Genomic DNA, 24067 nt, shown 5'->3' on the forward strand with positions numbered 1-24067 from the left:
GGGTTCTCTGTTGAATATTCATGAGAGGGTGGGGTCACATTTTTGTGACCTGAAAAACTTCCATTAATAAATTTGTTTTCTGACACAAAAACACTTTAGGGTGGAGCTCGATCAGTGCTGCACCCATTTAACATCTGATCATACGTTGACAGTCAACTGGCGCTTTTGTCTCTTTTGCTGGCGGATTAATGGGGGAATTGTCTGCTCCCGAGCTGACCTGATTGAAATTCAGGCATTTGCTTGATCGGAAATAGTATCAATATGCTTTCTGGTTTGTAGTAACCTGCGTTAACACCTCAAATGGAAAAGTACTTTCAAGTAAAACTGAAATTAGTGGAGTAGGATTTGTGGCCTTTTTTTTTTTAATTGAGGGAAAATACGTAATCATTAATGTCACGACTACTTTTCCTCGAATATTTTTAAGAAAAATAATTTAAAAGTTAGAGTTTTGTTTGTTTGTTTTGTAAGTATAGGCCAAAAAGTTTTTCCCTAAATTGAACAAGGGTAAATTAGAGAAGTGATTCTAGAGCTGCCGAAAATGACTAAATTAACCTGGCACCGAAATCGGGCCAGTTGAGCCCACCAAGTTTACGATATTGGTGACTTCTTTTTTTTCCTCACACTGTACTCAGCTTTAAACAAAAGTAAAGAGCAGTGACTAATAGAGGTCATCTTCAAGTGCTCATGGAGAGTAGCCTGTGTTGATGTTGTTGTATAAATAAGAACGGAATTTAGAGAATTATTTCTTAGCGAAAGAGTGGCAGATGCTTGCTTCAGCAGCTGTCGTTCTAGAGGGCAAGGAGCTTGGTTCAGCAACGAGGTACGTTGGTTGTTATTTATTTCAACCCCCGTGTCGGGTTCGTTTTCCTCTGTGCGCACAAGCACACTCTGGCGAACCCGGCTCTTGGAAAGAAAAGGGGGAAATAAAAGAGGCCAAGGCTGGGTTAAACCAGGGCCGTGAAGCGAAAGTTCTCCCGCAAAGGCCGTTTTCGAGGAAGTTCTCCTGCGCTGCCTTTGAGCCCCGCATCCCCTTCCGATTCTAAACAGTTGCTCCGAGCAGTCGGGGTGTGCGCCGGACGCGCCGGTTCCCCTGCGTTGCCGCTCGGGTTGCTCTGAAAGGCCGGGACAACTCTTTGTCAGTTTCCAAGAGGAAACAAACACAGCCACCCCACCAAAAAGCCCCGACCCGGCAGCCCCGGCCGGAGGGAGAGATGCGCGCCGCGCCCGGCTTCCCAGACGTCAGCCGGAGGCGGGTCAAAGGGTTAACAGCAATTAAGCGGAGTTGCTCCCGAAACAAAAGCCGGGTTTCAGCCGAGCGTGATTTCACCTGAACGCTCGCTCTTTTTTTTTTTTTTTCTTTTGCTACTGGTTTTCTGCCGTTCTGGCCTTCAGGCAGCCACTTTGGTAAAGCCCTCGCCATCACTCCATTCGGGGGACGTATCTGGGGTGTGATTTATGTCACTTTCAGAGCGTGTGACATATACAAGGAGCCTTCCATCTCAGTGTAACCCGTGTGGATGTTTCTTTGCTTCTGATAGTTTGTTTCTATATCTGTCTAGGCTATTTTCAGCTTAGCTGTTCAAATTCAAGGAGTTCACACACAGTCACGGGGAGGGGGGGGGAGGGGGACGAATAAAGCCGCACACAGAAAAGGGCAGGCTGGCGGAGGGACACTCAGGCAGGTTTGGACGTCTCAGCCTGTGTTGTATTACTTTGCTGGTTAATTAAGTAGTGAGTGGGCTTTGGGTTAGGACGCGCAGCAGACTGAGGAATTGTCAGGGGGTGCTCCCATCCGAACCGGCTTTGAATGTAGCTACCTCAACTGTCAGAACTGCCTGAAAGACGGTCAGTGGAAACGAGACTTTCTTGGTTCCCCCCGCCCAAGTGTCGTGATGGGAAGGAGGGGACCTTTAGGAAGTGGGTGGTAAAGTTTTAGAGCAAAGTACATATAGACTCTTTCCTCTTTGGGATTAACTCCTTCAGGGCCTGCCGGTTCGGAGTAAAATATCTAATAATTTTATACTCTTGTCCACACAGACCAAATGTTCTAATCAAGCCAATTTAAAAATGCAAATCACCTAATTTCCATAGATTCCAACACTCTGAAAGTGACACGTTTGGGGGAAAAATTAAGCCTAATAACAGGAAATGTGAGTCATACTATCAGTGACTAATCTGCTTAAGAAAAAAATAAGTTACATTTATTTTATTAGGAAGTCAGTGTTAAAGAAGCCATTTTTTTTTTAACTTCAAATCGAGTGAAGTTTTTATTTTAGAGGCGGCCTTTTTAATGCCTTTTTTTTTTTTCCATTTGTTTGTAATAGATTTTCCAAGAGGAATGCTCGGTCAAAGCTGGTTTATGTGGTAAAGTGTTCAAGCTAGCATGTCATTGTCAAAAACCTCAAACATGATCACATTAAGATTCTAGTTTAGGATCTGTTGCTGTTATTGTTGTTTAAAAGAATACAAAGCTTTCTCGAACATTAAGACTCAGTCACTAAGTAAACCGAATGAAGCCTGAAGCACATTCTCCTAATTGATGCCCTTCGCTTACATTGAAAAATGGTCCACTTCTATTTACGTGATTCTTTGTAGCTGCCTGACACATTTCAGTGGAAAGTGTGTAAAAATGAAACCAAAATACAGACTGCCTACCCAGAGACACTGGCTGACTTACTCTAGGATGTGATAGAGCTGAACTGAAAACGGATTGGGCTGACACTTGATAATCAAAGTTGATTTATTGTTCATTAGTACTGCATTAGCCCTTTCAGGCAAGACAGTTATTTGTGTAGTGGCCTGTCAAGAGTAAGACTGTGAGCACCTGTCATTTCTAAGGCATGAGATAAGCAACCAGATATTAAGCTGATGAAAATAAAAATACGTTGGACTAGGTAAAGGACCACATGATCATAAATTTTTTTTTAAAAGAAGAGAGAGCAATCTGTAAGAAGAAATCTATTAACAATATATCTATATTTTTTACCCTAGGGACTGCTTATAGTATGAAAGTAATGGGCTTTATGCTCTCTTATTTGCCTCCAGAACTTTCTTTTCTACCCATATGTGCAGCTCATTTGTTAACAAGTTGGTCAGTTAAGGAAATGAGGAGCGTATCGTGTCAGTTCTTTAATCTGAGTAATTCAAGAAAGGTAGGCTTCCCATTTGTGTTGTGTTTTTAAATAAACATATTTCATTAAATGAAACTCTCCTAAGCATGGACTGATTATATGAAGATGTGATGACATCATAGCTAAGCTATGCTAATGTCGGATAATAATGTCAAGGGCAGTTTCTGCAACGTGTTTCACTCTCGATTTTTTTCTTCCCTCCCTGGAAGGGAATGATCTCATGATATACAATAGAAAACAACCTAAGTGTCAAAAGAAAACAAAATTAGTGAACTTTTGTCTGCAGCCATAGAAACGCGGATTAACTCATATTTTTCCAGAGGACGGAATGGAAACATTCTGCAAGAGGCTATATAGTGTATTGTCTTCTTTGAATTTTCATTTGACAGGGATTTTAGAGGCTGTGATCTTAATTAAATCTCAACTAGCTGAAGTAATGCATCTAAAGGCATGCAGTGTTGCGTAACCTTGCTCAGTTGGTAAACCATAAATCATCGGAAAGCTTGTGATAGGATTGGTTGGCCTGAATTTTGTTTGTTTGTTTGTTTACAGTCAAATGTACCGTAAAAGCAAAACTCTCACCATCACTGCCTTGTATTTGCAAGTTGACAGCAGCTGTCACTTGAAAGATAAACTCTTTCATGACGCTGACCAGTTCTGCAAACTTTTCAGCCAACCTCCGCACAATTGCAAGATACAGTGAAATTAAAATCCAGATTAATTAAAAGCAATGTAATTTCAGATTTATCTCAGCTGAGTAAGGTGGCAGAAGTGTGCTGGTGTTACAGGGTTTTACTGAGACAATCAGGAGACGGTAGTGTGATGAGCTTCTTAGCTTGAACTAAAATGTGAATAAAATTTGGCCCAAAAAAGGAGATTGAAGAAATGTATTTTACTCTGTGGCTTAGTTGTAGATGAACACCACTAAGGGGAAACTTAAAACTATCCTCTTAGGAGTTTGGCAAATAGAATAATGCGAGTCCAGTGCAGGTAGTTCTTTGTGATTTATTAGCGAGGGATAAGGCAGCAACAGTTGACCAGAGAAGGTTGGAGTAAATAAATACATAGTGTCTGGTGTGTGTGTTATGTGTTAAAATGCATATGAATTTGATGACAAGGAGTTACAGTCATTTAATAGTTACTAACTAGTCCAGATCTTACAAATTCTACTAGTGCTTGTAAATACTAGGTTATTTACTTTTTAAGTGTCTTTTAAACAGATGTGTTTTTTTACTGCTGCATTTTTTGGTTCATATGTATGCTCTAGTAGAAGCAGCCATCTACACATAAAAATTGAGAAAGCTATCATGTGATATATTGATTTTATACATCTTTGTACGTAAGATTTCATATAAGACTAGGAGTTACGTTGCTGATAAGCTGTAGCTCTCCGGGGGCAGAGAAAGAATATAGCTTCGTGTATACCTGCATGGCTGGGTTTGGGGACAGACATGAATTTGGTTTGGTTTTGATGAAAGATTTCTGTTCTTGGCAATAGCGTGATATTTCTGGACATTGGTTTCAGTCATTTCAAAGTGTGCAGTACTTTTTTTTTTTTTCCCCCTCCTCAAAAATGGCATTCTAAATTCAGTTTTATTTACTCTTTTTTAAAAAGAGAAAACTCAGCTACCTCTTAGCTAAGCAGTCTTCTACAGATGCTGGGAACTTGAACTATCTGGAGAGACCTGAACTGGGCCTCTACTTGAGGACTGTTGGAATAATCTCTGAGTCTTTCTTCCTACCTGACAGCTGTTTGAAGAGAAGTAAATTTAGAATGAGAGAAATAAATATTGAATACGTGCACTGTGCCTCCTTTTCAAATCCGGTTGAAAGCAACTAATCAATGAAGTTGCTGGCTAAATGTGAGTGCACTTTTTTGGGATACCTTGGTATCATGTTTTAATTTTTAAGCTTTATCAGGCCCTTAAATCTGAAACATCATTGTTCAAATAACTGAGAACAAGGTAAATCAACAACATCAAAAAGGTCGGCTTCTGTGATTTCTCAAGGGCTTGTTATTTTGTACTTCCCAATTCTATTTGATGTCTTGACAAAACAAGATGACACGGGAGAATACATTAAATTTTGATTTTTTTCATCTAACCTGTTACTGTTGTGGCAGCTTAATTTCTTCTACTTTGTCCTGAAGATGGCTCTTTGTACAATTACTCTAATTGTCACACCACTTCATGAGTGTGGGTCTTCATGGCTTTCCCATTTGCCTTGATTTTACTAGGCATTTTTGAACATGTTCTGGCCTTTATCACGTAGGGAGCTTTGGGTTGGGCTTTGTCTCCATTAGAAATAAATCAGTGAATGGTGAGATTGTCAAAGAAGCAACTGATGCTTTCCCATGAGAATCTAATTTGCACCCCTTAGCTTAACTGTGATAGATAAGGTAAAGGTGTTGGAAATAGGCAGGAGAAACTACATGATTTGAGAAACAGAAGTTATAATTCTGAAAAAAAAAGGGGAAAGAAAGGGTGATTGCACCCTCAGTCAGGCCTTAAAAATGTTGGAATGATCTAATTTTGGCCTACCTGCATGTTTAAATCCAACTGAAATCCCCCCTGTATCTCAGTAAATAGTAAAATATATATGTATATATATTAATTATATGTATATGATGTATATTTTTTCGTAGTTAAGCACCCTGTGACATTTTCTGTGCTGGCTAAAGCATGAAGAGCTGTCCATTTAATTCTTAGTCTTAGAAAAATGTTCGATGGGCAAAAGATCAACATTTAACTTTTCTTCATTTAACAGTATCCGTTGATCTCCAGCTGCATCTCCAAGTTGTCTTTCCTTATTCTAATCATCTGTGTGTGTCAAAGAGGATGGACACAGTTGCCTTCCCTTGCACTATTTTTGAATAATGCTTCAATGTAAAGGAGCTTATGTAGCCAAGGCCTCTTCTTTTTCTCTTCAAGAGCTAAAGATCTGTGGGTAGAGTCTATTCTGAGGTACCTTCTTGGAATAATTCTCCCCTCCTCTTCTTTACAGAACCTAAAAGACGATTTTTGTTGTTGTTCATATAAACTGTCATAGCAGGTTTGATCCACGTGCACTAAGTTTTTTCCATCCCTCCTCCAAGAGAAAGAGACTGAGGAAGGAAGAGGGGGCATTTTTCTAGATAATAATAATAATAATAATAGTTGCTAGGTTGAAAAGATCAGGGCTTATTGGATGATTATTTTCACATGTGGCTTCCACTGTTTCCTGTATTGAACAGTCACTAATGGGAGAAGCGTTTTAATTTATGTAAACTTTACATTTTTATGCAAATGAAGCTGATATTAGAGCTAAAACAGTTACACCGGCGCCTAGTGGAGTAACCATGTGGGGGGGGGAATGTGAGAGGAGAGCAGTGGAGGTCCCACAGATGCCTGTGCTGTAAACAAATATGAATTTATGCCACTTTTTACAATTTAGAGACAAAAGAAGAGCTCAGAGAGCGTTGCCAGGATTGCTTATTAGGCTTGATAACCTGAAATAACTCCTGATTGGCAGGCAAGTCTTGGCCATACAATTCTTCCTGAAGGAAGGATAGCCTTTCTTGATAGAATGTAATAAACAAAATGATAAAAAATGAAACGCTAATTGCATTTTAAAGAGGTCTTTTTTTTTCCCTAAAATTTTAATAGGTGGTTGTATTGTTACTGAGAGAACAGTTATGCTAATGACTGACTACTTAGATGATTTTGCATTAATATAATAACCATTACCTGCCTTAATGCTTTGTACAGTATTGTGGCAAAGTAGCAAAGCCTAAAAGAGTTACACAAAAAACAGAATTCTATAATGAAACAGAATTATACTTTCCACATGAATAGCATGCTTTTTTTTTTTTTTGAAGACTGAAATATTATGTCAGAAATGTATTTTCTTTCCTGTGTGATACAGCTACTTTACATGGTATCTGTGGCTTTTTGGGTTTGTGTGTGTGTGTGTGTGTGTGTGTGTTTCTTCTTCTTCTTTCTAAACACCATGGGGAACAGATAGAAGCTTCCTAACTTTTTTGTTTGCCGATATATCAGTTGTATCCATTGGGTTATTAATTATGAAAACTGTTGTCTTTCATCGGGGGGGGGCTTGCTGTTTATTTTCTTTTATACAGGCTCGCTTCTACATGATCATATCAAATTTGACATTAGTGTGTTGTGTGTGTAGCCACTTTCTTTGGTTTTGTTTTGATGTTCTGGAGCATTCTAATTTAATTCATTTTGCTCTTACTTGATGAACCAAGTGACACTGCCTTACCTGGTCAGTTATCATTCAAACGCAGCCCGAGGTCTAGAAGGGACTTAAGTTTCTTGGGACATCCACGAGGTGAATAACCAGAGATGAAAAGTAGTTTCTAAATTCTTAATCCAGAGAAATGGAAATACAGCAGTATTTAAAATGTTTTTATCTTCTCATTTGCATTATTTGTACACGTAGCAATTATGAGAAATGCTGAGGTCCAAAAATCTATGTGTGTTTATACCTGGCAGCATTTCCTTGGAGTTAACGTGCGTGTAAACTTAAAGAGAAAGAAAAAGAAAGGGTAACATGTTATTTTCAGTATTTATATTGTGTCATCTCCCCTCCCACCCAATTCCTCCAATTGTGTCCTAGATTAGAAATCAGTATTGTTTCTATGGGTGTTTTTATTTGTTTGTTTGCTTTTTAGATTTTTTTTCTTCCCCTTCCCCTTCCCTACCTCTCCCTGTTGAGGATGGAGGAGAAAAATAAGCCATATTATTTTAATACTCTTCTAGCGTTCAGATGATATAAAGCCATTTGGAAGTAAAAGAAAACTGTATCAGGCAGAATTTACACAGCACTGGATGGGCTTTTAACAGCACTTACTGGTGCAGAGGACGTCTCCCAGTGGCTGGTCGGAAGGTAGCAGCAGGCCCACACCAGCAGCCGTGTCCCAATGGCCCCAGCACAGCTGTCCGGCTGCCATGTTCGCAGGTTTGTGTGTACCTGGGGTGGGCCACACCCAGTTGGTATCAGTCAGTAGTGTATCAACCAATTTTTTTTTTTAATTCATGACTTCCCCTTGAAACTCAACTAAAGAGTGTTAACTGTGTGTGTGTTTAAATTCAGTTTTGTATGCTAGCATTCTTTAAATGTCTGCCAGAAGTTTAATTTGAATTTCTGATCCCTGAAGGCAGCTAGACAGAATCATTCCCGTTCTTCATAAATTGCCTTCTATGATTCATTGTTAACTCATAAAACATACTCATTTCTATATACTCAAACAGTTAAGGTAGTTACAGTATCGGGGATACAGGTCTTTTTTTTTTTGCATTATATTTAAATTGTCATTTGAGGAAGAAATCGAGCATTAGCTTGAACTCCTAGTTAAGGCATGAGCCCCGTACCACACAAAACCTCAGAAATTAATCTTTTTATCTAAAGGAGGGTAAAGTAGGTACATGGAATTGGGGGGGGGGAGTTTAGTTTCGACTGAATACTCTGAAAGAGGGGCTCATGAATATTAGAGTGCTGTAGTTAAAAACTCACATGACTGTTTTAAATACTATTGATTTAAACCACTGGCTAGATTTTATGAATCAGAGTGTAATTTCGAAGCCTTGGCCATATTTCTCAATGCTGAAGCACTCTCCCTTGTGTGCCTGTAGCTGCTTTCCAGACATTCAACACAGGATTAAATGATAGTAGTTACAGTGATCAATAGGTTAAGACCAGTACAATCACTCTTGCTGCTAATGACCTCAGTGGTAATATGGGCAATAAAGTGTGGGCTATAATAGCCTCTCGCTGGTACTGCATGCCCTTTGATTCCCAGTATTAGTAGGGACTAGCTACATGAAAAAGTTAAGACGTCGAGAGCTAAGGCAGTGGATATGTAGGCTATAATTCTTAACTATTTAAAGCCTCACACTGTGCTCAGATTTTTTTTTTTATTTTTTCCTTTCCCCACCCCACAGTGGTTTCTGGTTCATTTGGCTATGTTTGCGAAAGCTTTCCTTAACTGATTTTCATGACACGTTGGAGGAGGAACTTTGGGAAAATCTTAGTTTTATTATGTTTATAAATGAAGCTCGAGCCCACTTTGGAAGCCCAGAGGGAACTTGTGTGAAAATGTGGTTTCAGATAGGAAAAGCAAAGTTAAGGCCATCAGGATCTAATAGCCCACTTCTGATTATTCAGAGACCGGTCACCAGGCTGGAGGATTACTCAGGCTTCTCGCCCCTTTCCCTCCTTTGGCTGTGCCTGCTGCTGCTTTAAGCATCTGATTACTTGTCACCACCTCCGTCGAGATGTCCAAAGGGAAAAAGGAGAGGAGACTCAAGTTCGTTTTACTGTTCTGTAACATGACGACAAAAATTGAATAAATAACTCTGGGAAAAGGAGATTTAAACTGTTGACTGTATATGAGGGTTTAAAAATTAGCTGTGTAAAGGAGATTTAAACTGTTGACTGTATATGAGGGTTTAAAAATTAGCTGTGTATGTAAGTCCTTTTTCTAAAACTTTTCAGATCTGTTTTATTGAAGCATAATTTACCTATATAAAATGCATTTGTTTTAAGTGTACAGTCGGAAGAATTTTGGCAATTGTATCCACCCTCTGTGACCACCACCCCAACCAAGATAGTTGGCATTTCCGTCACCCCCAGAAGTTCTCTGGTGCCCTTCTCTTGCATAGGCTCTCCAAAGTCCTTTTAAACATTATGAGCAAGAGATTGTTTCTATGATGGTTTCTGTTGTAACACTGTTAATTTCACGTTCATCACCAGCTTAGATCTTAACACCACCCTGTTCCTGTCTGTTTTCCTGTTCATCACCATCAGAAATTTGGCTCAAGAATATTTATATTGTACATCATCCAAGAAACGCAGGGGAAAAAAGAAACCTTAAACATGGTTCTTTTGTTTGCTTAATCAAACCTCCCTGTATGATGATGCAACTCTCAAGGAAAAGTAAACTTCTATTGTGATACGTTGGCTTTCGCAGCTCAAAAGATAGAGATTGGCACCCAATAGAGATTGAAAAATTCAAAAAGTTTCTGCTGTATGAAGACAGAGTCGACTAATTGGAATGAATTTCTAGGTGGTTAGATGTTTTGATCGTGTCTTCTTGGTGTTTGTCCTAGATTAAATGCAAGTTCACTGTTCTAATCATTGGTGATATTTCGTGCTGCGAAGTATCTTTTTAAAAGGATAATTTATCCACTCATATACATCTGTCCCTGTTTGCATATAAAAATATTCAGACATGCCCATCTGTTTAAAACTACAGTGTGTCTACATCTATGCTTAGAAGGCCACTGCAATAGGAAGAATTCATTGATGACCTTCCAGACTAGGGTTAATGAAAATTTTCAAATGTTCCAGCTAGTGTTTTCCAAACAATGTGAAACTTGTGCATAAACATCCCCCCACACAAAACATGCCCGCAACAACGGTGGAGGCTGTTGTGAATCTGACCTTCAGGAACCTTTTTTAGTTCATCAAAATTAGCGATGCTGAGAAATCGGGACATCAGTGCATAATGACTGTGAAATTAGGAATGAGAGCTCGCTATGCAAATGACAGGACAAATCATGTGAAAAAGTCAAGATAAACTGCATATTAAGACATTATGTTACATAAAATTAATACTGCATTCCTCCCTTTTGCTTACTGCTCCCCTGAAAGATTTTTAAATTCTTTTATCTTCTAATCAGCTATTGTCTGCTGGGTTTTTTTTTTTTTTTAAGTGGCACACAGGCAAAGTGCAAAACATGTTATTACCTTTTATTGTAATACATGAGATGACAGCAGATCCTTTTTAACAAAGTATATCCTTTACTGCTTCTCGCTTCTTGCTGTCACATGTTTGATTAGAAACCAAAGAAAAGTAAGGTGGTTAAATATTACTGTTAGAAGACATACAGGTTTTGTCTTCTCTTTCATTGTTTTTTTTTTTTTCCCCTTTCCTTATCTTTTTATTTGGTGTGTGTGGGGGGGTTAATTTTTCATGAAATAGTCTTCTTGTATTACGGGGCCTGACAAAATGGTTCTCGTGTAGTCTGCAAATTAAACACAAGTGCAGTGATTATTTTGAATAGCTAAATTACATTCTAGAAAGCTTGCAGAATTCATAGCATTGTCATTAGGTATCCGCTTGAATACAATTTGTGTAACCTTGGCCAAGACAGCCTGTCATTTTAATGTCAGTGTTTTATCTGAACAAGACATCATCCTTTCAGATACAGCGTGCAGGTTCCTTGCAGAGATGCCCGTGCAGAAACGTGTTAACAGTTGCAAATATGAAATGCTATCAAGTTCATCACTGTAGCTGTTTGTCACTGAAATGTCATGGAAAGCAGCTTTTAATGGTATCGCACATAATATGAAAGAATTGAGACATCTGTGTGCTGGGTGAATAAGGAAGGCTAAAAGGCATCAGAGGAAGGGTCTGTGTTGAAGTTCGGAAGGTGCATTCAAGGTTCAGCTGTCCACAAGACTCAGCGTTCATTGATTGTTCTTAAAACCACTGTCCACAGAGGAAGGGGATCGTATCAGCTCCAGCCGGGAAAATACTGGTTCCTGTTTGCCTTCTTCCCTAAAACAAAATTCACATTGGCGTTAACATGCTACATCTCACTATGACCAAAGACTCATTCTTATTAAGAAACTGAGATCATACTAACCTCTCTCCAGGTAGCATTTAGTAAGCCTTTACTCCTTGTTCGTTTACCAGACCATCGGGAGCACTTGTCAGCGGCTACAGGGTTTTCTTTTATTTTTCTTTATTTAAAATCAATGTGCCTGATGGATTAAATAGGGTTTGTGGCTGCATCCCCTCTGGATAGATGCCCTGCACTTGGGAAATTGGCCAGTCCTGGAAGCAGGCTGATGCCGGTCAGTCCCTGGACCTGGAAGGCTGAGTGCTGCGGGCGTGCAATTTCCTGGCTTCCTATTTATCCTCCGTTAACGTTCTAGGTTCCCGTGTCAGTGGCTATGATGACACCTCAAGTTATCACTCCCCAGCAAATGCAGCAGATCCTCCAGCAACAAGTGCTGAGCCCTCAGCAGCTCCAGGTTCTCCTCCAGCAGCAGCAGGCCCTCATGCTTCAGCAGGTAATGGTCCTTCCTCCTCCCCCAGCATCCCGTGGCCCCTTGGGGCCCGTCCCTCCTCTCAGGATTCCCCTCACCTGAGCAGCTCCTTTGCCCGTCGAAGAAGCGTAAGCAGAGCAGGGAGGGTGGGGCAGGACGCAGCATCGGTCCCTGGGTGGTCAGTTGCATTACCATCCCTGAAAGAGAGGGACCCTGCCAAAGCCACGAGGGTTTGGGCCTGGAGAGTACCCAACGGACTGAGATGAAGGCTGTAATTGGACTTGGTAGAAATAAGATCTTTTAGGCTTAGGGGGCTTTGCGCTCTTTTATTTGGAAAGCCAGAGGCTTCTAAATGGTGTGAATCAAAGCAAAACAGGGAGCACGTCAGGAGCAGGTTTAAATGTGACAGCTCTTGAAGTCCCCATCTCCACTCAGAAGCTTACAGAATTTTTCTTTTAAACATCAAGAAACATCTTGGAGTTGGTTAATTGTCAGGTGTAGAGTTGATTTTACCTCTTCCGTGTTTGCCGATGCTGAAGCGAACTTCCGGTGCCATTGTGCCATGGGGGCCTCATCGTCGGACTTGATGGACACCTGAACCAAATAGAGGAGGCTCGGGACCATAGGAATGGGAGCTGCTGGGGTGAGGCCGTGGGGACAGGACGCAGAGGATGCTAGCCACGCAGTTGACGTAGACACTGAACACAGGTCCCCAACACCGCCCAAGCCTATCACTTAGCAAGCATGGACGCGATTTGCAGTAGAGATGCACCAGACTCCCTCCGCAAGGGCGCTCTGGCTTTGTTGTACAATCAAAGGTCATCCCTTGCCTTCTTTTAATTAGTTTGTGTAGAAAATGGTATGTTTCTCATCAGTTCATTTTGGAGATTACTTTTCAAACAATAATGCCAAGAAGAGTCAGCGTGCGCTGAAATTTATTGTCGGGTTTCAAACTAAAGGTCAGGCCATTACAGATAAAAGGGTGCCATTTTTCAAATCGCAGCGTGTATATGGCACCGAAAGGGACAGTGGCTTGGCGCTACCCTCTGTTACTTACCGTCCTCTCTTTCCTTTGTAGCAGCAGCTTCAAGAGTTTTATAAAAAACAACAGGAACAGTTGCAGCTTCAACTTTTACAACAACATGCTGGAAAACAGCCTAAAGAGGTACCGACAATACATATTTTACTTTCAAACCGCAGATCCCAGAGGACTATCTCGTGGCTATTAAACTGTCATTCATCTTTTAAATGATTGCACAACTGAGCCGACTGTATCGGTTCTCAGCCTTCAGACCGAGAGTTATTGTCCTGTTTTCTTTCAGAGTTTTCTGGGTTCCATTTGCCGGCTGCCACATATTTTATAACACCACCCCAGGTGTACCTCATGTGGGCACTGGGAAGAGGGATCGTGGCAGAAACTTTAGGGCTGCTTTTGCAGACTGGTACCACTGAGGTCCAGGATCTACCTGGGAGAGGTGAGGTGCACTCAGTGAAATTATACTTGGTCGCACACTTGGTTTCCTCCCCCCCCCGCCTCCCAGCTCAGAGAGCTTGAGTATGTGGTGATGGCCTTTGCCTTTGGAAGAAGAATCTCTTACCCCAAAAGTCAGAGCGAGATTCAAAACACCCCGAACTCGGTTGAACTTCTTCCTGCAAGTTGCACGGATCGTAACTGCTAGAGGCAGGCTTGGACTGTTTGTGTTTTCCCGAGAAGAACTCGCGTATCGCAATAGCTTCTACATACACGGTACTTTGTAAGTGCCCGTAGTGATCACATGTGCCCACCACCCAGTTAGGTGACGGTATTCACTCCATAAAAGGGAAGGCCTTCCCAGGGAGGGTTTCTGTCCCACCTTCTACGCAGTTCCATGTGGCTGAGGCTCAGTCAGATGGGGGAGTATCTCTGGGCATGTATGCGTTATCGTGACATCTTTCTGCCCATTCCAAAGTTATCCGCTGTAACTTATCTCCTCGTGTTTTCACGGTGGACTGAAATTCTTTCCATTTGAGTGTTCTCCTTGGAATGACAATTCAGAGTTTGATAAACAGGTCCGAATCCCGCTGAACAGCTTCTGTGCTGACCCAGAGGAGGCAGCCACTTGCGTTAGTTTACAGGGAGTCCCACCAGGTGACCCCACCCCCCACCCCACCCCTGTCCCTCGCAGGAGCCCGGATGCTGAGCTCAGGTGCCGGGAAGCGCTCGTTTTACATCCTGGGAATGAGCCAGCCGTTCTCACTTTGCCGTCTCCTCCCTCTGCACAAATTGGGTACATTTTCCGTGCCCTGCCAAGTTTTCATCCTGGAGTCCTGTTTAGCAGCCTGGGTGGAAACCCCTGCAGAGTAGGGGCAGTTTGGGGGTGAAGGGGAGGAGGCGTTTTAATGAAACTGCTGACACAACCTTAAGTACGGTGGCGCGCTACCGGGTGCTGCTATAATAAAAAAGGGAACAGATTAAAAAGTGTCTAAAATGTAAATCTAAAGGACTAACAGTAATTAAAATGGAAATGGCACAGGGAGGGAAGGCATGTAATTGTGAGATATCACTGTGCAGAAGGCTCTCAGCTTTGTTTTGCTGGCTGTTTTTCTAATTCAGTAGGGCTTACTCATCAGTGGCAGTTCAATGCGCGTTAATGACTCTGGGATTGCAGGCATCACTCTGGACAAAGAAATGATTACTGTGCGGTCAAAAGAAGTTCAAAGACAAGAAGGGAATTTCAGTTTTTTCCTTAGAGATCCACATTCAAGAGCATATAAATTAAGCCAAATGTTAAAAACCACAGTCTGAAAGCTGACTTCAAAGTCACAACTCTCTAATTAATGAACTGCGAGCTTCAGTTTGGACAAGTTGTGGTTTGATGCGCCCATAAATCAACATGACAGGCCTGTTTCACAGTCTCAGACAGTGCTCGTCACTGAGTCACATCAGATGTAAACACAGCAGAAAAAAGAAGGGATATGAAGGAGGTGCAATTGATCAACAGAATTGGTAAAAACCCACTTTTGAAGCACATTATGCATGATCACAGGAAATGGTTACAGCCTCAAGAGGTTTCCCCTTCTGCTGTTGCTTTTTTGAATCAGATTTCTAACAGCCTTCAAAAGGGAGAATAAGAATTCTGGAGTTTCTCCCCTGTGGCCCACAGGCAATAACCCCCTGTTGTTATTTTGTGCTTCTTTCTTTTCAAAGGCATCAAAATTTAGTTTTTTAAAGATCTTTAACTCTATATTTGAAGACAAACAAAAAAGGGCCGCACTGTCATTCTTATCAGTTACCAGGGATTGTGTTTTTCCTTTCTGTTGCCACTTCTTGTTAACCTCTTATTTGGTCTGTTAGACATAGTTTGGAATGCACGTCTGCATGCTGGGAGAACATGAAAGTTCAGATGAGCTCAGAGGGCACATAAAGAAATATGAAGCCGAAAGTTACACAGCAGAAGGAAGGATAAAAGTTAACTCTCCCAGATTGCTGCTGTCAGAAAGGGGGCATCTCGGGCCCTCAAAGACGATGGGGGTGTCAGAATTTGGGAAGGGAGTTGCCGGGAGAAAGGGGAATACTTTGTATCTGAACCCAGGGGAAGGTGGTTACACTGTAGTAGCGTTTGGCATCTCCAGGACACTGCGTTTGTCGTGGTCAGTGACCCTTTGCCATCCCTTTCGGAAGGCAGAGATGACGTTGCCTTCACATCCTGAAGGGTGGGTAGACCCAGACCCGCGGGCATGTCTCCTTGGATTCTAGCGGTGTGTTCACAGTGCCACTGGACGTGGCCGAGACCTGTTGTAACAATGATGAGGAGAGCCCTGTTTCCCGAAGGTAAGCGGGGAGCCTCCTGAAATTACCATGCAGGTGGTGGGCCTTGTGTGCTACCATGCAGTAGAGTCACATGGTAGCAATTTCATGATGTGGACTGGTGGTTGGGATTTTAACAAGGTTTGAACTCGGATGTTGACAGATGGAACAAGTATATTAATTTACTGAATCCCCAGTCATTAGTGGCTCGTAATTTTTGAATCGGCAGCCCTCTCCCTCCCCCACCCTTTCCCCTCTTTTGATCGCCTCTGCAGTAAGACACTTGATCCTGGGCCAGAGCAACGTACTTTAGTCTCTCTTTTTTTTTTTTTTTTTTTTTTTCCCCTAAAGTTGCCTTGAGATGTTTCCTTGAGAAAGTCAGGCCCCACGTTGAGTTTAGACCTAAGACCTTCCTTGGGAGATGGGTGCTCTGTAGCCCCAGTACAGCTGGGATTTAGGTGACGGCTCACGACTCTTTGACGGGACGGGTGTGGAAAAGAGAAGGCAGAATTGATTTTAAGTCGAGCCGCAAAAAAAGATCCCATCCTGTGTGGGTGAGGTAGGCTAAGTTGATTGTTTTAAAAGGGCCGTTTGTCCTGGGCAGTTATGACAGTTTATGTTAGGCAGTAGGCAGGAGCGAAGAAAGGAAAACAGACCTTTGACTGCAGCGCCAGGGAGGGGATTCGAAATGCAAGGTTTATCAGGGCATTTTAGCATTTTAACACCGACTACTGACCTGTCCAGGGGACTGCACGGAGACCTTTTTTGTATGCATTCAATTGTGAGAAGTAAACAAACGGGCTCGTATCCTGTGTTTGGTAACTGGGTGGGGAGCACAGTTTGGCAACCAGTGTTGCTTTTAAATTCTTTCTTTGGACAATGGGCCTTGTATACTTTTATATCCTGACTTTTCAAACGCGGACAGCTCTCATGAGCTTTTCCTAGGGATGGCCACAGAGACAACAGAACAGCCATCAGTCATTTTATATAAATACACAATTTCTAAACATTTCATTTACAGTAAGATGGGAAACACTCTCCCCAAAGTCCAGCACCCTCCCTGCCCCATGATTTTCTACTTCAACAAGAGCTAACTCCCTGATCTTTTGTTGTATCAATGTTATTTTTCTTCTCTTCCTTCCCCCACCCATTTTGTTAAACGCCGTGAATTAATATCTGTTGAAGAAGTGAAAAAATCACTTTGACATGAATGTAACTATCATTGGCTCTTACATTAATGTGAGAACTTGGGAAGGGGTGAAAACAATTGGGTCACTTTACGTATGCTGTTCTTCAAATGAAAACACTGGCTTTTCATTTAAATTTACTTAAATTTTTGTTGTCAGTGGTATAGAATTTGTTTTTTGGAGTGAAACGCAATTAACTTTCTCAGTGGCATGGTAGTAAGTCTGAAATTGCTTGCTAATATGAGAATGATGGTTTTTACTGTAAAATAAACTACATGGAGCCCAAAAGGAAACCACCATTTTTCTCCTCCTTTGAACTTTACATCAGAAGGTCTTGATACATATACCATTTTATGGATGTACCAGATCAAGGTCATGTGCTAGGTTAAGTGAACGCAGTTGTTTGTAAAGTGTAGTTACGAGAAGCTCTGTGAAAGAGTTGTATTGTCCTCTTGGTTGTGAACGTGTCTGATGTTTTGAATAATACCCAGAATTAGGAGAACGTATCTTGTTCTTTTCTTAAAGAACCTTTTTCTTTCTTTTCTTTTTTTTTCCTGCCTCCAGAACTCCCTTCCCAGAGAAGGGTTAATTTCCCTTTCATAATTGTTAGCCATAATGTGGCTAAGACCTCCACCTCGATTTGATTCCTAGCAGATTAAGGATATTAGATAATTTCCTTCTATTTATTGTAATACTGCCCTGTATTATCTCTCTATCACTCAGATAATTACTGAGGAAATCTACATTAATTTTTTTGGCTGGAGCGAGACCTGCTAAACACAGGAATGATGTATTGATGTTTTACACAACAAAAGTTTTCCTCCTGTCATTGTCCGATCAACAGAAAGATATTTATCATTTCGCAAAGCCCCTTCTCTGCAAGAACAAAGCGGGCGGGGAAGCAGACCTCGGGGTTTCTGAAACTCAAGCCAAGCGAAGGCATCTGAAGCTTAAAGTGTCCTTCATATTAAACACTCACAGCCGAGTACGATGTTGTTTGCTAAATTATGAATGTGTGTAATTAAAATCTAGTGGCTGTTTCTAGGAAAGATTTACAATGTTATTTCATCGTTTGTCATGGCTAATTAACAATATTAGATGAAGTTTTTCTTCTTCAAGGGTCTGATTTTTTCTCATTTATTTATGTCAGAAGTGATAAACAGAGTAGTTAAAAGCTTCTCCCCGTGCAGGCGGGATGGAGGGCAACTTGTCCCTTCACACCTCGGAGGTTCAGGGTTCAAATCCCTCCAGACCTGGAGTGGTATATAGCCTGCCTGCTGCGCCTGTGTCTGCTTAGAAATTTCAGAGTCTAGAAGTCTACATCTTGGCTAGAAGAACTCAGGCCTTTCAGACCATAGGAGAAGCTGCCTTGATTGTCAAATTATTTTCCTACGGGAGCCGGCAGCAGAAAGGGCCCACACCCAGCCCCTCGCTTCTCTTCGGGAGGTGATGTGTTCTGTCCCTTTGAAAGCAGCCTTGACCCCGAGCCCTCCGCGAAACTTTAGTGAGCGCTCTCAGTCCTGGCTGGTGACGGTGTGTTTGGAAATGTCCATACGTTTCACCTTCCCCCAGCAGTGGCCATCTCATTTTTTTTTTTTTTTTTTCTTCCTGATTTCTTCCAGCAACAGCAGGTGGCTACCCAGCAGTTGGCTTTCCAGCAGCAACTTTTACAGATGCAGCAGCTACAGCAGCAACACCTTCTGTCTCTGCAGCGCCAAGGCCTTCTAACAATCCAGCCGGGGCAGCCTGCCCTTCCCCTCCAACCCCTTGCTCAAGGTAAGCGTCGATGATGGTTACAGAAGGCGCTGCTCTCTCGAGACTCTGGGGCGGAGGAGGGCGTGGGGTCGTCTTCTTCCAGCTCATCGTGAAGGAGATTGTCCGTTTAAAACACGCCGATACACACTCAGAGGCAAAGCCGGATCAGGTAACAGTGATGGACGTTTCCAGAAGCCAGACTGCTCGTCGGTGCCAAAAGGAAGACCTAGGGTGATCTGGAGGCTTAGCGGGATCAGAATGCTGCACGTTTTTAGAGTAAGAGAAGGCAGTGCTGCTGTGACTGAGGGAGCATTTTAATCAGATCTTCTCGCGTTTTCAGTTTGGAATCACAGATGCATTTTCTTGAAGGCTTCTGTTAGTCATTTTAAGATGTGTTGTACATCCTGTAACTTGCTCTGTGTTAAATCGTAGTAATGCTTTAGAAATGCCACTTTTTAATATCTAGGGAGAAACTCAGGTTTCTTTTTCTGTAAACGATGATGATTCATCTCTTGCTGTTACAAAAGCCAAGGTTGTTTTCTGTTGGGTTCTCCCTTTTCTTTCTTTTTGTATTCACCTGACTGTTGGTTTTTGAGCCAGCTGGTTCTGTACCCGTCAGAACAGGCAGCCTGTCCAGCTCCAGCTCTCTTTCGAAAACTGGAGCCCTTTGAAAAGGAAACAAGATTTCATGGATTTAAAAATTTCTTTGGAAGAGCCACTGACGTGTTCTTCCAATGGGTGTTGGACGTCAGAAAGAAATGAGTACTCTAGCTGTTTATAGGACATCCTCTGGGTTTAAGCAACTCTAACTTTCATGTGTGTAATGTGATACACAAATGGATTATTCAGAACCAGCAAGAAGGAAAGGCAGGAAGGAAAGAAGAGTCATGCCGTGTTTTGAAATACAATTCCTCCATCCCGTATGGGGTGTGGTACATTTCATTTACCTCCTCAAGGCCCATGGTAGACTCGGTTGTATGTGTATATGTGCCTTCAAGGCTGGTAGCTAAAGCCTTTGGTATCTTGGATTCAGTTTCATTATGAAAAGGTTCAGAATATGGAACGTCTTTCTCCCCTCATGGTGCTGAAGGCGTGGCCACGTGTTCAGTAACTTTTGGTGTCAAGCGGAGCCGGTGAGGCTTGTGTGCGTGGAATCTTGATTCTCGAACTGAGTCAACCACACCCAACTTCTGTCCCTCCTGGGGTTCTTTGGGTTTTGTTTATGTTTTTAGTGTTGAGACCAGGGCTTTTTCCTCCTTTAACTTCCCTCTTGCCTCCCCTCCCCCTTCTGCCATTACTGCTCACCCGCACGATATATAATCAGCATCTCCGTTGCTGTCAAAATAGAAGATTTGGTAACTGAGCAGTGCCGGGTGGGGTGGGGGTGGGGGAAGCACACACGGGCTAATGCATTTTTGTGCTTGCGAAATGTTATAACGTGCGTTAATTACATCTTTGGGTTTATTGTTGGCAACATCACCGGCTGGGCTGACACACCCATTGGACTCGGCGTCCACCTCTCTCATCTTTTCCCACTGCTCCTGTACTATTAAGTTTCTGCAGTAAGGTTCATTGTTATAGTACGTCAGTTAAGCTGTCCAAAAGAGGGCAATTGGGCAGTGACAACAAGACAAGCTCATGTGTAATGTGAAAGAAATGAATGTGGTGATGCATGAAGTGTAATCTCTGCAGTAACATATCAGAGACACCGGTTGGTAATTTACCAGTCATGGCATTGACTGATACGCTTAGCATTCTGCTCTAACTCTTAGCCCCCGTGACATTAAGACGACGCATATTTACGGTCTAAGGTGGTGCCTTTGTGTGCGCCCGGGATGCATAAACGCAAATACAGATATGTCTCCCAGTGAAGTGAACCACCAGTGTCATTGCCATCTCTCTTGGAATCAGGAGGTTGGTTTTGTCTCCTCTAACCCCTCGCCCAAAGTGGCTGGAGAATTCAGTCATGTTGGACTACAACACAGGTTTTTTTTTTTTATCAGAGAGATGATGATGGCTTAAAACTGATGTCATTATGAGGTTTAAATCAACTTTCTGCTTGCTTGAACGTGGTCACCTGGCTCTGGAGGTACAAGGACAAAATAAGGTTGATCAGCTCTGTCTTGGAGCCAGTGATACCTGGGGTTGTAAAATTGAGTTCCGTGAACGGTAATCTGTCAACTGTCCCCGCAACATACATTTTTTAAACCTGTGTCTGCATTTTCCTTTATAATGAAGGGGCCAGTTGTCCTGGAAAAAGACATGTAGCAAGGCACAGGGTTTATGTGTTAAAAATGCTGGTAATGCCCCACTTCAGGATATAATCATCATGGTTCTTTTACATACCTGTACGGTCTTGGCTAAGTTGCCTTAAACATGCATGTAAATATCAAAGTATATGAAGAAACAGAGAATAATATCTTGAAGCCTCTTCCACACACACACACACACACACACACACACACACACACACCCAGAGGTTTTAGGTTATGAAACGGAAGGACTTTTCTTTGGATGTTTTTAGGGCTGTTGTAGGGCCTTCTCTCTGTTTTACATTATTAGCGTGTGTCTGCTTTTCCCTTGGTGTCTTTAATCATCTCATCTTCCTCAGCACCTGTAATCCCATAAAGAAATAGACTTTCAGTATCATTCTGACTTTTTAATTCTTTAAAATGTAAACTATAGCTGGGAGAAAATTACATGCCTGCTGATGTACCTGTTAATGGATTTGTTTAACTTGGTACTGTTATTCCTATCTACCATTTTTTGGGAAGAAATGCATGCTTTCTGGATATTTGATGTCCATTTAGTCTGATGAGTGACTAGCTTACCTTTTATCTGTCACAATTCTATCATGAGATCTCGGCTGTCAAATAACAGCATCGTTTGGTAGATAGTATTCATTGAACTAACAGTTTAACATCACTAACAAGGTGTAACATTGATGGAGGAGACCAATTTGACTGCCTTTTTGTGAGTCTGATGACAATGTTCTTCACCGTTATTATCACATTGAAATTTGACCCAGAAGGATGCCTCGTTGTCAGTCAGTGAGTTCCTGTTTTATTTACCGTTTCTCCTTCTGGGCGAGGGAACTGATTTGCTAGCCTTGTTGGACTAGAAGGAGAGGAGAGTAGCATTAAAGTACTCGGGCATAACAAGTGTAACAGGGCATTTCTCTTTGTCTCTATTCGCTGGATAAACAGCTTACTCTTGAAACACCTTCCAAGTTCTGCTTCTGTCGAGGGGCAAGTGTTAACACAGTTCTTAGAAACCGTGGTGTGTTCTTCCTTCTTCCGACCTCCCATGCACCTGACCCAGAAATCAATTAGTCTGAGTTGAGAAATAGGTGGCTTGTTCTTCTCATGCGTATTTACTCCCCAGAAAATAAAACTGGGTGTTGACTTGTGTGGCTTTATATCACTGTGCTACCATCCACAGACAAGCCTATTCACTATTGTTTCAGTTGAATAAATAGTGGTCGGAGGGTCAGCCATCTTCGCAGGTAATTGGTGTGCAGACATCAGCGGTGGCCTGTTAGCTGCAGACACACCCCACATGTCACCTCGCAAGGTGTTGGAAAATAATAGCCCAGATGCGGCAGAACCGGACACGGGATTGTGTGGTGACCTTTCCCTTTGTTTAATTTGCCTCCGAGGTTTAATTTCAGGGGACAAGTCATAATTGAATATGCCTAATAACTAAACGCTCATTTGGGACAAAATCCATCAAAATATAATTGGCATTTGATTCTTATGAAGGAAGAAGAAACCCGACTTGGCTGTCGAGGATGCGTTCGAGGAATATCTGACCACTTAATGTATCATTTGAAGCCTCCTTTGTAATATTTATTAATTGCAGAGACTCGGGCGTTTGAACACTTTCGTGGAGAACCGTTAGGAGAGACCGACTGTTTTTGTTAGCGCTCCTCTCAGAAAGGCGGGGAAGGTTACTGGTCTGCTGTGCAGTAATTTACTCTTCTTTGATATGCAAACGATCCACGGTGAATATAAAAAATCCTATCAGACTCATTTCACAGTTCTTAACCACTCGGGTTCTCTGGAGTCCATCGCCTCATTAGACCAGTGCTCTCCAATGCTAGCATAATTAAAATCTTTAACAGTTTAGCAAAGTAAAGATGTTTGGCTGATCACGTTGAGATGATTATCTGTCCATTGTATTCTAAATGACAAAAATAAATTAAATTTAGACCTTGGCATTTTTTATTATGTGTTTCAAATGAATGCAATGCGCACAGCCTTCTTTTTAAATTCAGTACCTTAGGTTTGGTCAGAAACATGCCTGTTTCGGTTGCTGCTGTATAGTTAGAAAATGGCAGGCTTTCTAGGATAGCTGGGTTCCAGTTGATTGAAACAATGAACTGTGATCCAGGCGTCCAGTTCTAACGCGGCATTGCCTTGTGATGTCCAGGGGCTATGATTTCTTCCAGGTTGTCCTCCTAGGTTGTTGTCTTTGTCGGTTGCCATTCAGAATATTTTTTCTTCTCTGTGTGTACGCACTAGAATATGCCTTGAGGTAGGATTTGGAAATCCTGAGCTGTAGAGGCATGCCGCCAGAATAAAGGCTGCAGGCCCACAATAGTGAGATTGGCATCCTGATTGTATCTCTTCTTGGGGGAAAAAAAAGCAAGTTGACACTTACTGCCTAAGACCCATGTCCATTCTGACCCCCTTAAAAACAAGAGAACTTTACTGCTCCAAGTTTCTTTCACGTTTTCATTTCATTCTGCAATGGTTCATTAGCATGGATCTAAGAAATGACAGTAATAATAGTGTTACTTGTATAAAAAGTTATACAGTTTTTCAGTAGACACGTCCATCAATTAAGCATGTGGTACAAGAAACCAAAATTAATGAGGAAGATAGGTGTGTTAATGAAATAATCATAGTATAATCAATTTGACTGTTAAAAGTTGAAAAGCATTTCAGGAAGACAATATGAATTCATAATTTATGTCTAAAAGTGATTAATAAAAACTGTATTTAATAACAGAGCTATTTGTCATCATTTAAGGCTTAAGCACAAGAATTATTCATTTTGTGGCTCGTGTTGTCATAATAGTACAGTTGAACAAATTTATTTTGAGCCCTTCTTTGTGTCTAAAACTACAGTAACATCTATCTGCATTT

General features: G+C 41.7%; 1 protein-coding gene across 12 annotated transcripts in view; it reads left to right on the top strand.

Moving 5' to 3' along the window:
- FOXP1 (forkhead box P1) overlaps nt 1–24067 on the top strand; it is a 695723-nt gene that overhangs the window by 587708 nt on the left and 83948 nt on the right. For all 12 annotated transcript variants that reach the window (XM_024747009.1, XM_024747006.1, XM_024747008.1 and 9 more), the window contains 3 exons: nt 12075–12212; nt 13267–13353; nt 18785–18938. In XM_024747009.1, coding sequence (XP_024602777.1) covers nt 12075–12212; nt 13267–13353; nt 18785–18938 — 379 coding nt within the window. The remainder of the gene's footprint in view (nt 1–12074; nt 12213–13266; nt 13354–18784; nt 18939–24067) is intronic.

This window comes from Neophocaena asiaeorientalis, unplaced genomic scaffold (assembly GCF_003031525.2).
Source record: "Neophocaena asiaeorientalis asiaeorientalis breed wild unplaced genomic scaffold, Neophocaena_asiaeorientalis_V1.1 scaffold130, whole genome shotgun sequence".
Taxonomy (NCBI): domain Eukaryota; kingdom Metazoa; phylum Chordata; class Mammalia; order Artiodactyla; family Phocoenidae; genus Neophocaena; species Neophocaena asiaeorientalis.